The 14,413-nt window shown below is 33.4% G+C and overlaps 1 protein-coding gene across 3 annotated transcripts in view; it reads left to right on the forward strand.

Annotated features, from left to right (window-relative positions):
- The window catches only part of LOC121878373 (guanine nucleotide-binding protein G(i) subunit alpha), a 47,259-nt gene extending 42,204 nt beyond the window's left edge, over positions 1 to 5,055 (forward strand). For all 3 annotated transcript variants that reach the window (XM_042384578.1, XM_042384577.1, XM_042384576.1), the window contains one exon: positions 1,217 to 5,055. In XM_042384578.1, coding sequence (XP_042240512.1) covers positions 1,217 to 1,282 — 66 coding nt within the window. In that variant the 3' untranslated portion in view covers positions 1,283 to 5,055. The remainder of the gene's footprint in view (positions 1 to 1,216) is intronic.
- Positions 5,056 to 14,413: the final 9,358 nt, after the last annotated feature.

The raw sequence follows: 14,413 nt of genomic DNA on the forward strand, positions 1-14,413 counted from the left end.
GATCAGGTAAAAACTTTCTCTGTGGCTCTGAAAGCTTTTAGAATCTAGAACCTATGTTTTAGCTGTGGTATGATATCAAACTATCTCACTTGTTAACACTTGCCTGAACGAGTGTAGGTTAGTCGCTGGTACCTTTGATGCAGCTGAGTGAGATATCGGGTAATCTCACGACGTGTCACCTTTGATACAGTCGTAGATTGGTTGATAGTTGAAATCGTCACAGCTGTCCTGGGTTGTACTTGTAATTATCTTAGTTTGTAAGTTAAACAAGACACAAAGGTACTGTTCTCTTCACTCGTTGTTCCTTGGTTTAATGTAAACACACGTGGTGATTTTCTAGTTATATTGGGTAGTCATGTCTGTACAATTATTTGGTATTGACAGACTAATGAGCATTAGCTATTAGCTTGTAATTAGCTGATATAATTTGAGAGAGGTACAGCCTGGAGAGCTGGTCTCACAACACGACTTTTGAGTATCGTGTCTGGCTGTGAACTGCGGGAACTGGCTGTCTTCTCGAGTCTGGTGGTTGGAGAGTAACCCATCTTTCAACATGGACATCTAAACAAGCCAACTCACACACGGAGGGTTGAGTCTGTAGATTTATGGGCTGTACACCCGAGGTGTGAATGAACAAATGTTTATGGGCTATCCACCCTAGGTGGTGTGACAGAACAAATGCTTATGTAGCTGTATGCTCAATAGTCTGGGTGATAGAATGTATATACTGAATATATATTAATTTGGCAGAGGCTAATATTCCTAAGCTACATCTATTAACACTTTAAATATAATAAAACTGATTTTACTGAAAGTATATCATAAATATGATAATTTTACTTGAACTTATATATTATTAGCTTAAATAAACCAATCTGTGTTAATGTAATATGTTGGCTGTTGTTTTGAATGGTTGTGCCTCCCTGCTAATATGGACATCCGAATGATGGATTCAATCTGAGTAACTATGTTGCTGTGGCTTATTTACTCTGGTACTTGGGATTTTTACTGTACTACTTAAAGATAATTATCAAATGTTGTATATCTAGTAATTCCTACCATTGGGTGCCCTATGTCCTGGAACTGCACAGATCACTTAATTCAGCCCTCACCCATAAAATGGAATACAATGTATCATATTTCAGTCCTCTGATTACACATCTGTAATAGTAAAAATTTTAATGGATCCCAATTGACTTCTTTTCTCTCATTTCAGTTTGTGTTTGATGCTGTAACAGATGTGATCATCAAGAATAACCTCAAGGATTGTGGATTGTTCTAGGACAAGATTCTGTGCATTCAGTGGGTGGGTTGATTGTGACCCAAGTTGACACGTTGATTGGGATCACGTGAGATAGGGTTCTCTGACCCACCTTCCACATTCCTAGATGGTTAAGTGTTTGCACCAAAGTATTATTTGCTGGCAGGACACTGTAGCCAGTGATTTTCAAACATGCAGAAACTTAAACTAAAACAAGAATGGATGTGACTGTATGTGGAAAATGTTTGATGCTGTACAGTTGGACTTTCGGTCTCACCATGCAAGTGGTATGTGCAGCGCCCAGTATATGTATATGATAATTGAATGCAGTAATTGTGTGAACTTAGTGTGCCATGTGTTACTTTGGGCCAGTGATTATTGTTGGTGTCGTGTGCACATACACCAGTCAAATATTCAACTTTGTAGAAAGTGACAATATTGATTGATTTTTTCTAAAGTGATTTTGTACAAGGCATGTTGGAAAGTTTATTTTTTGTTTTTGTTTTTGTTTATTTTACAAATTTGTTTGATACGTCCATAAGTGTAGCTAGGATATTACCTTATGTCTGCCAATATGTGACATGTAGCTAACAGTCATAGATAATACTTTGAGACTTCTTACTGACCAATAAATACAAGCATCAGTATCACCTTTTCAAGCCCCATCTTCAGTTCTTGTCACAAATGTAATTACAAAGGCAAGTTTGCGCCTTGTTTTAGTTTATCCGAGTGACACAAAAGTTTCTTTTGTATTAAGGCAAAGCTCTTATTGACATTGTTAAGCAGACTGGATGTAACAGAAAAGTTTCTTCCTGTATGGGACGAGTCTTCAAGATAGTTGTTACAGGATAAGTAGTGCCCATAATGCTGGCCATAAAGTGCCAAAGTTTGAAAATTTTCTGTTACATTAGTTTTCCTTACTATTGATTTGCATGGATACAGCAGAGTGTATCCTTTATGCTTGTAGAGATATATTTAATCCATATTATATGGAGTCTATTTTGGTATTTCTTAATATTCTTATTCACTTGTGATTTTATTCTGCATATTCATGAAGTAGAGCTTATTTGACAGCAGGAGGTATTAGGGGCCATAAAAATATATCCATATTTTGATTTGCTTGTGTGGATGTGAACCAGTGGGTGTTTGTGCAATACCTAAGTTTGATTTGTCAGTGGTATGTTTGGAACCTAACCCCCCCTGTCATCATCTCCTTACCCCAACCTAGACCAAGACTAATGCACTTGTCACTGCCACCAGGGATGTTTTTGTAAATTATGAAAGATGATTAAAATGGAGATTTATAAATTAAAATCTACATTCACATAAAGTATACTAACTGAATCATGAATATTAATTTTTTTTAACTTGTTAGGGCATACTGTTTGCAAAAGTTTACACTCTTAGTCTTAGCATTTTATTGTTATTTTATGAGCATATTTGAAGGGTAGACCCTTGTGGCCAATATCTCTGGTGCTTTCACCTTGATGCTAGTCTGGTCTAATCTGTGGCATTCCTCTGTCCTTATGCAAATCTTTCTTCAGTGTGTTTCTCTTTCATTCTACTGTGTAGGCCACACTTCCACTGCTGTGAGTGGAGGCAATCTATGGGTGTGGAAATGAGTTATCTTTACTATTTTTAAATATTTTTTCTTTGTAATCTTTCCTTAATTGCTTTATAATGTTTCAGCACAAGGGATGTGTGTGTATAACAGAGTAATGTGCTGTGGTGTGTAAGATGATGGTAGGTAGAGTGGAGTGCCAGATTCTGGCTATGGCAACTACTCATGATTTGAATCAGCCATAAATAGTTATTCATTTTGTTGCAGTCCATACACAGATATAAAACTGAACTACAAGCGACTTAATATTGTTCCAGTGCTTTAGAAGTCTTGGTGGATATTGGAAAGATTACACATCATATCATGTACATAAACAGATGTTACAGGTACAGTTGGCATCACTATATTGTATTTTATCTTCAGACTACTGGTATAGTGTGATTTTTGTAATCATCTGTAGTAGGGCTAAGTTTTCATAGAATGTAAATAATCATTAACCTGAAAACATAGATTTAATACTAGATTTATTTTTGTCCATTTGAATGAGAATAGAATATTTTTTACATACTGTAATATTGAACTATTAATGCACTTCATTTTGAAAAAGTATGTTAAAGTATTATATTTCACATTGTCAGTAATGCAAGATAATTAAATTTTTATAAGATTGTCAATATGTAAAAATCTTTTAAGAAAATCCTGGATTGAAAATACATCAGAACTTAATGGTTTAAGATTTGTTTTACATTTTAAATTACATTACAGTTATGCTTTAAGGAATGCACAGTGTACATTTGTATCACCTATATGTACAACTAAACTTGTGGAGATCATCAGGTCTAAGTAATGATAATGCAATAACTAATATTGTTCCACATTTGTTCATGTATTTCATTTCTACTCAAAATGTTGGTTCATGCATGCTATATATATATATATATATATATATATATATATATATATATATATATATATATATATATATATATATATATATATATATATATATATATATATATATATATATATATATATATATATATATATATATATATATATATATATATATATATTGCAGCCATGTTTTTCAAAGTGCAGGGGATATTTTTGGACACGTGTGAGGAAGACACTGCACATGGCCAGCCAGTCCGTAAGTCTTCAAGGGAACATAACTTCAAAGGTATAGATTAAAGCTCAATAAATTTTCAGTTTACTTTCCTCCAACTTTAGAAATTTTAAGGGTGGATATGTTATTGGGAAAAAATACAGTACTGTTATTGTAAATGTTAAAACAAAATTACAAGAAAAGCATATCTACTGTAAAATAACTAGCCAGATATTGGGTAGTTATAACATTGAATGGACATGCAGCATTGTATTGGATCAGTATTAACTAAAGTATCATAATGGGATCACCTTTCTTTGTGAGGAACTATTAAAACTTGATAAATTAACATGCAGGAATATGAATTTGGGGAGGGGGTGGGGGGCACACATCCATGAATTTCAATTGCCAGAATCTAGATGCCATTGATACTCAGTTATGTACATGTATAGATAATGATACAGTAGGTAGTTCATGTAGTTGGTAGTGACTGGATATTTGCCAAATATTTTATGGTGATGTTGGTTGCCAGTTGACATTATTAGTTAGCAATTATTTTCAGCATTTGATATTCTTGTCTCGAGTATTGGGCATTTTTCTCCCAGGTCATTCTTTCCAACAGTTACATATGCAGTTATTGGTTTTTTTTATAGTGTTACCAGTACTGTGTTATAACATACAATCTCAAAATTTATTAGTAATATGTGAATGTAAAGTTTCAGTGAAGCTTATGTTCATGAATACATCTTGTAACACAAAAATACGGTAGTATATCAACATATAATATGTGACATACTTTAGGTTTAGGTCTAAGTAGTGCTCACCATATTTTAGAGACAATCAAGGTTATACTTGTAATACAGTATATACTTTATACATTAAAGTTTTAAAAGTTAATGATTGGATATATTTGCTACATTATTGTGGGAATTACACTTTCCCATCCCATTTCTTTGGCCAAAAGAAGATTTAATGATCATATATTTCATCAACGAAGGCATTATATTTTCATATTTTTGACATCGCATTTAAATTTTTAATACACAAACAATCAGCACAACCTTTGAAGTAATATTCATATCTTTATTCTTGTACAGGTATTGCCTAAAATAAATGATGACAATTCTTTGTTTTTGTTTCTTCTGTACGTATACTATATTTTTTTTGTATTTTAATTTTTATTACTCCCATGAGAATTAAGGAAGTGAAGGGGCAAATGTGTTATATGCAGATATCCGTTAGGAGTTTTACCAGCACCAGCCATGGTACAGTTGCAGAAATGTTTTCCTACACCCAGTGTGGTAACCCATGTCTCCAAATGGCAAACCTATATGACCTCCGGTATAGCAAACCTATCCACCAATCTTGTCGATCATTACACAACCAATACCTATTCATTCATAAATAGTGATACACTACAGTACTACTGCAATGTTTCCGTTTGGAGACATGGGTTACCGCATGGGGTGTAGAAACGTTTCCACAACTGTACATCAATTCTTCCCACCAAAACTACTTGCCTCTCAAAAATTCATTAATGTACTTGTATGTTTGGTTTGTTTGTTACTAATTTTTCAAGGTTAGTTAGGGAAATGCTCAGTGCTCTACCATTATTACATTGCTATCGTTCTGAGTTTAATGTTTTTTTAAATAGGAATTTAATGAGTTAAGTACTTCAGCACATTCAGAATAACAGGAAAAAACACCAACCAACACTATTAAAAAAACTGCAGGTGACAAGTACAAGTAATTAGGATTATAAAACAAATTAAATAATTGCAAGTCATTGTGACAACTGCTGAAATTGACTTTTAACCCAGATTCTTAACCAATAGTCATAGATTTCAAGGTTTATACTTATAGATGTCAGTTCTCCACCTAAAAATGGAGTATTAAAATTAATTTTTTAACATATGACCATGATCTTAATTCATTAAAATTCTATGAAAAAATACTTTATACAAACTCAAATCCCTCTAATTTGAAAACTTTTGGGCTCTATACTTGTTGAATTACCAAAAGATTCCAAATTTGGACAATGCAAAAAATTAAGCCCAATTGGGTAAGTTGGTCTGAATTAGACAGGCTCGATGTTTCCCTGTGTCTTCAACCGTATTTACAACTATTATATGCATAAACCTAAATTACCAAAATCAGCAATTATTTAAATCTAAAACATAGCATGAGTACGGTAAGTCCTCGTTTAACGTTGCCCCCTATAACATTGTTTCATTATAACGTTGTTATTCTTTAGATACCCAGCATTCGGATAACGTCCTGCCAATTCAATATAGCGTCATCACGGACTACTTTGTAAGGCGCATCACCCTTTCTCATCTTGGCACACTACGCTCACACCCGCAGAGCATCACGGTGTCCTCAAGCGTCTCCAGTCTTTGTTAAGCTACTACAGAGTTAGTGCATGTTTAAATGTTTTTGCTCTTAATACTGTAAAGCCTAGAATAACAAGGGTAATGTGACCTCCAATATTGCACTGGAAGGTGAATCATCGTATCGTGAAACATTAGTTACCGTTAAAATAAAGCAATAATGAGATGCGTTTACACCCATAATGTCATTTATTCATCTGAAACTGAAGAAAATATGACCCTGTAGTAAAATTAACGAAAAAAAAAAGTTTTAATTAATGTTATTTAATGTACAGTAAAAGTAACCACTAATGTTAAAGACAAATAAGAGAATGATGGTGGAACGGCAATGTATACTTGCGCCCTCAAAGAAACCGCGTCATTTATCTTATTAAGAATATGTTCAAAAGATTCATTTTTGCTTATTACTGAATATGTATTTGATTGAATTAATGTACAGTGATCCCTCGGTAACGAACGCCTCGGTTAAAGAAATACCTTCCATAAGAATCTTCAATTCGGTAAACAAAATTCTTACAAAATCATGTCAACATGTTTTCGCTTGCACGCCAGCTGGAATATTAGTCCGCCAGTACAGTATTAGGTTCTAGGGCTTAAATTCGTTCCCATTTGAGTAAATATCAAGAAGGTTGTACTATTCCATAATGTTCCAAGTTTTATATGAAAATTTTTAGTCATTTTAACACTTATTTAACATAATTGCAGTACAGGGAACTAGTTTTTGGTGCGCCAATCAGCCACTTTACTCACCCACCAAGGCATCAGTTTGTATCTCTGGTCAGTGGAGGTATCATCTTGCTTGTGGCTCTCTTGAGAACTATTTTTATGTTTTTACAGTACAATTATTGGTCATTCTGAAATTTATTTTACATATTGACAATATATAGTGCGGTGCAGTGTTGATTTAAAGAAAATAATCTTGAATTACACCTAGTGAACTTAAAATTTTATGGGTGAAATGACGGCATGAAGCATGGGGTGATTTCTCTTTTCCCTTCTCCTCCACCCCCACTTCTAATTCCCATCATCATCATCAACCAGGAGCCTTCTACATACACACCTCAAGGTAAGTGTACTTTACTGCATTTATTTTTACTTTGTATGAAATTTTTGGTGAGCTGGAACCAATTACCCAAAATCCCATTGAAACAATGGTTTCGGTTAACGAACAACCTTCTGGAACGAATTGTGTTCTTTAACCGAGGGACCACTGTATACATATATGAAATGAACAATGTAATTCATTAATAATATGAAGAATATTAAAAAACACAGAGAGAGGAGACGGCATTGTTTTCGTTAATGTTTAAAACACCCGTGACGAATGAAGATGGTTGTACATAAACTAAAGAAAATAAGACCCTGGTTGTTGTAAAATTAATGTAAAAAAAATATGTAACGGGTATGTTTTAATTAATGTCACTTCATGTACAGTCAAGGTAACCACTGATGTTAAAGAAAAAAAAGAGTGATGTTGGAAAGGCAATGTATACTTGCGCCCTCAAGGAAACTGCGTCATTTATCTTCGTAAGAGTAGGTTCCAAAAGATTCATTGTTGTTTATTACTGAATATGTATTTGATTGAATTAATGTTTATATATGCGAAATGAACAATGCAATTCATTAATAATATGTATAATATTAAAACACAAGAAGAGAGGAGATGGCATTGTTTTCGTGATAGTCCGTGTCGATGGTCCTACATAAGAAACTGAAGAAAATAAGACCCTGGTTGTAGCTGTAGTAAAGTTAATGCAAAAAATGAATATGTAGGTTTTAAGTAATGTTATTTAATGTTAATAGATGGAACAGTAGAAGTAGCTAACCATTAATGGTAAAGAAAGAAACGAAATGGATTGGGAATGCCATCTTATGTAAGTGTGTACATGTGAAAGCATCATCATTTCTCTACATAAGAACATGAAAGCAACACTTATTACTGTTCATATATGTTTTAAATCATATTTACTAATGTAAAAAAAAAATTATACTCTTCAAAGGTGGTAAAGTCTAAAACGTATTATTTTACTTTAGGGCATAGCACACCCGAAAGTTGTGAACTACTGAAGAAATATTTAGATCTCCCAATTCTGAGCATTTTGAACCCCATATATACCAGGCAGAAATGGATTATAGTGACAATTGAATTTAAAGGATTTTACGTAATTTCAGTCCATCTGTGAAGAGATGTTATCGGCGCATCACGCATGCACAATATTGACTGACGTCCTCCAGTCGTGACCAATGATGTATCGATATCATCACGCGATTTTTTTTCGACCAATCACATTTGATTTTTTCAAAGGAAGCAGCCTGGGTACGATTTCAATTTCATTGACTAGTTTTTCAATGGCCGTATTGGTGATTGTTTGTCATTTGTGCTCCTACGATTATTTTAAGTTTATTGCTGAGATTTACGAGAAAGACGATAATTCTATCCCATTCTTAAGTATCCCTGGTCCTTCCACTTCTAACTAAGGAATTGTACTTTCGGACATGACGCGCCCCAATGTTTTAAACTACTGAAACATTTAAGTTAGTTCAGGCTTTTAGGTTAGATGACTCGTTTTCTCCCCCAACCAAAAAAAAAAAAAACGTTTTCCCAGGTTCCCCCTCATTATTTTTTTTATATACAAGTATATATATGTATTTTTTTTGGGGGGGGGGGGTGCAAAAATGAGCAATTTCCACCAAAAATAAAGGTCAGATTCGTTTAAAACACACCAAAATACACTGTAAAAAGATTTTTGTTTAACCCCTAGGGACTCATGTCCTAAAGTAAAAATTTACCCTTGAACAAGGACAGCCAATGAATGTTGTGCAAGTTTTTACTCAGATGACGAAGTCATCAAGTTCAACTCTGGTTGAAGCTGAAGCTTTCCATAAAGATGTCATAGCTGTTGCTGAAACTGTTACTGAACCTGAAGTTTCTGCTGAAGCTGCTGAAGTTGATGGTTTAGGCCTTCGAATAATAAAGCTGTCGAAAGAACCTTTCACAGCCACTTTCTTTTCGCATTATACAGTACATCTTTATGTAAAGGTCATAGGCGTTTTTCACGTCCCTGTTAATTTTAATGCTTCATTCTGTTAATGGATCTACTTCAGAAAATATGTTCATTGCTTGCTCCATGTAATATATCAACAGACCTCTCGCCTTTTTCATATCGTTTTAACACTTAGTTTCTCGGCTAAGCTTATACACTTTCTTTTAGGTTTTGAACCAGCACTACCTTCACTTGCTCATGTTGAATAGGGACGCAAAAAATGGCGTAAGAAACCCGAGGAAGTTTTTCTCCTTTTCTTGTACAGATTCGTGAAAACAAATGGCCTGCCAAGCTGCGGGTTTTTTTTTTTTTTTTTTTGGTGCGTGTGTGTGTGTATAATACATATGGGGATTTAGTTATTATTTAGGTGAAAATTTTTAATTTTACTTTATTTTTTATAACATTTTCGTCATAAATACGAAGAAAATAATGGTGTAAATTGAATTGGGTCCTAAATTAACCAGGGTCTTAAATATGATGTGTTATTGCATTTTCGCACCCCACATTCGTACCCCTAATCTATTATCATATTCAAATAAGACCTAGTTATAAGATAATTTTCTTTTTACATTACCTTTCGCAAATGTATAATAACAGAGATAGCGTACCCCAAATTTTTTCTATTTCTTCCATTAATCTTCTGCCATTATCGCCTACCTCACCTCACACACTGCGTGTCTCCTTCATAAATCATCACGCGCATGCGTTCCCGTACACATCACGCGGCCATTCAAAAGCGTTTTTTGGGGGGCAACCAATTAAAATGATGTGGTTTAATTTGCGGTATTTTTGGCCCAATCAAATAAGATTTTTATTTTGGGTCTCATATTTCCAAATTCAAATTCATTTCCGACCATGGAAGTCTGCGATGGGTGTCACTTCAATTATATGGAGCGGATTGCAAGTTTTTGGTAAAAAACGAAAGAACCATAGCAATTTTTCGATCTCATGGTGTTCACCCGACCTCAGTAAAGTGTCCCAAGTGCAAGAACGAATGCAAATATCGTCAAGACCAACATATGTGGCATTGTGGTAACTCGTCCCTTATCCCAAAGACAAAGAAGAGACAGCCAATAAGGTAACAAAATAAGTGATTCCATCATATGGTGAGTCAGTTAGGTTTGGTTTATTTTTTCTCGTGTTTTTTTTTTTGTGTATTTTGCATTCGCTTAGTCATTATTTTTTTTGGAAAACGCCCCACAGAAAAAAAAGCGGACTATTTCCGACGGAAATGAAGATCATAATCGATCTAAACACACATAAATACACTAAAAAAAAATGTTTTACTTTCTGACAGAGTTGGGTGCACTTATGCAAATTTACCAAATATGAATAGGAGGCTTTCCTACTTTTACCATTCGAAATGGCTTCCAAGCGCCCATAAAGTGCTACTGATGCTAGTGTTGTGAAGAAGCAACGTTAAGACCATTAGCCTTGCTACGAAAATGGAGGTTTTAAAACGGGAGGAGGAGCCACCTGCCAGGTCTCTGTGATTCGCCACCCTCCTCCTCTGCTCCACCACCTCCATCCATCAGTGAGTACAATAATAAATTATTTAGTTTATATATATATACTATAATAGTGTATATATATATATATATATATATATATATATATATATATATATATATATATATATATATATATATATATATATATATATATATATATATATATATATATATATATACTATTTTCCATAAAAATGCCATTGAATTTCTGCATATGTACTGTAATGTATTTTATGGGGCAAAGGGAGACTGGGGAACAAAACTCCCATATTTTGTCTATTTCTTATGGGGAAAATTGATTCCGTTAACGTCGCGGTTTTCAGGAACGGAACCACGACGTTAAGCGAGGACTTACTGTAGTGTAATGATTATTCCACAACTTTTATAATTTCAATACATGTTACAGTGGCAACATGCCATCTCCGAGCATGTTATTCCTCATAATATGCTTACGTGTGAGGACTTTTTACGTATTGTTCAGCAACAATTTGGCCTCGTAAATGCAAACTATGGATATCAAGGACCCCCTGTAACTCATTTATTATTTTATTATTACAGTACAGTATTAGAGAATTCAGTACTGTTTTCTACCCTGTTTGAACCTTTGTTCGTACCTCTGTGCTTTGCTGTTCTCTCGTTCAATGATAATTTTTCTTAAAATTAGGTTTTCAAGAATGCAACCCTATCGTTAAACGAGAGATACCTGTACAGTAATCCATAACATGCATTTACCTCTGACAAGTAATCTAATAAATGAAAAAAATATTATTTCCTAACATTACATAATACGTCTGCTAAATTATTTAATTAATTTTACAATGTCAAATACCTGTACGAAAATTATCTTGGATATTTATTGTCAGGGGCAACTCTATATGGGACATGGGTTTTGTAGGCTACAAACTTGAGCAGTTTACAGAGGGGGACATTTTAAACTTAATAATAATGATAATGTATACTGTAATAGTATTATCATAAGGTTACATGTTTTTTTCTTAAGTAATTTTTTTGGGGGTAGAATAAAAAAATTAAATAAAGTACTGAATTAATTATAATACACATACACTGTAACATTACTCTTTTTGTGTCATACAAGATATATATACTCCTTTGATAAATCTAATACTCTATTTCATGCTGCTACTTAATTATTACAGCTAACATCATTCACTAATTTGTGATACATTTAAAATAAAACAACAAGGTACTGCTGCAAGGCATTTATTTTATCAGCATCCCACTTTTATATGAAAACAAGCTAGGCTGACATTATCATTGCATCTGAATTGCACAAGGCACTTAATATAGTATAAAAATATTTGCTTAACATCTTTAACACCATATAAACGTGAAAATGTGTAAATATCAAGTTTCCCCAAATGAATAACATCGTTTTGTTATAAAATTGTATAACAGCTTTAATAATAGATGCAGTGTCATCCAAACAGACTAGAATCTTATTAAATGCTTAGCATATTACTTTTTTGTCTTAACATTAAAATTGGTGAGATTGTTCACTAAACTTTCTTAAGTCATACCTACAATGAACAGATATACAGGGGAGCTTCATATTTTTGGGAAAATGTGTATCAATTGGTATATTCATCTTTTACACTTGGTACTGTACATTAAGATCTAAGCTGTAATTGTGTGTTTAAATTTCAAAAGCAATAATGACAAGTCACCACAGTACCAGAACAGCCATATCTACTATGAATAGATATGAATAATGTCCTAGTTACTGATACTAGTGATTATTTTTTGGATTATGATCATTTACCTTATAAGCACGACTAAAGATGTCAATATCTATATACCACAGATACCTACCAGGATCCAACAAAACTATTTTTCCTTAAGTATGTCATTGCTACGAGAGAAAAATAATCTGGGTTTAGGGACAGAATAATCCCAGTGGAATTGGCAGTCAGCTATTCACAAGGCATTTCATGAATATATTTTGTAGGACCCTGATATATACATCAGAATGTACAAGTTTACAATAACTAATGAATGCATAATTCAGCTTAAAATCATATCCTCTTCCAAGGTTCTAAATATCACTGATGTTTTTAAGGTCTGGTAATGGAATAAATCTGCCAAATGGTTTTCCTTGTTGAGTGATATCTTCCCAGGTGTGAGGGACTTGCTTATCTAGAACTTTTAGTGACAGAGACCAGCTCTGTGCTTACATTAAGAAATTCATCAGTTCTTGCCTGGCAATGATTTGCAAAAATATTTCAGGAACCTATACCATGATTTGCTCTAACACTGCAATATAAATGTCAAATTTTCAAGAACGTACAATACTATGCACTGTTATAAATGATCATGCATAAACAATTGCATCTTAGCATGTATTATTCATTATGAAGCCATAAAGAGATCTGACACTGGTTATGTGAGCTACTTAAGTATTATATGACCAACTCAACACTTAAAAAAAGAGCACAAACAACACTAATGTATTGTATTTATAACTAGAATAAAATTTTCAGCTGCCCAGTGACCATTGTAGGAAAAAAGGAACAAAGAAATCCATGAACATTAATAATAAAATTGTGTAGCACTTTTATTGCTTAAAATTAGCAACATTAGTTTTGGGAGCAAAGATAAATTTCTCACTACTATATGCTACAAATTATATTAACCTCAGCTGAGATCTTAACTTTTAACATTTACCTCTACACTAATGAAAGACATGCAACATTAAATTATGAATTAATTTTTTGATAAGATGCACCCATATATCTGCAATTAGATACTGTATATGTATCTGCCTGCTACTGTCATAACTTCAACTTTTGTAGTCTCATGGGTTTATTAAAAAGAAGGGAGAATCATTCCTCCAAATTATATATATATATATATATATATATATATATATATATATATATATATATATATATATATATATATATATATATATATATATATTCGACAGTGAAGTATAACATTCATGATACCGAACAAGTAAATTTTCTTTCAAATGAAGGGTTAAATACCAGGAGTTTTGGGAAGCCATGTATGGAAGCCTTATGCACCCAAGAATACATGTTCCTGATCCAAACCTAGTTATTCAGAGCCAGGAAAACATTTAAGGAATGGATTATCTTTATAGGAGCACAAATTCTCACCAGAATTTACAAGACCCTTAAGAAGAGCAGAGGTTAGAAAACTGCTATGAGCTGAGGAATAATCACAGCTTGTAATCAACAGCACCATATGGTAACCCAGGATTGCAGAAATTGGACCCACTACTAGAGCTCAAAACATGCAGATTTATCAAGAGTGAAATTTCAATAACAAATGCTTATGTTATACAGGTTGACAACCCCTTATCCGAAATTCAGAAAACAGGGATTAGTCCACCCGGTCACTGGTCACTGACCCACATTGGGGCCTGGGGGGGGGGCTAAAATATAATAATAATTATAATTCATAGGTCTAGGTCGTGTTTACCACTTATAATCTTTTTTTCATTCTTGCATTTCTTCGTTATTATTATTTACAGTATTGTTGTTGTTGTTATTATTATTAT

The sequence above is a fragment of the Homarus americanus genome, unplaced genomic scaffold (genome assembly GCF_018991925.1).
Source record: "Homarus americanus isolate GMGI-L3 unplaced genomic scaffold, GMGI_Hamer_2.0 scaffold41027, whole genome shotgun sequence".
Lineage (NCBI taxonomy): Eukaryota > Metazoa > Arthropoda > Malacostraca > Decapoda > Nephropidae > Homarus > Homarus americanus.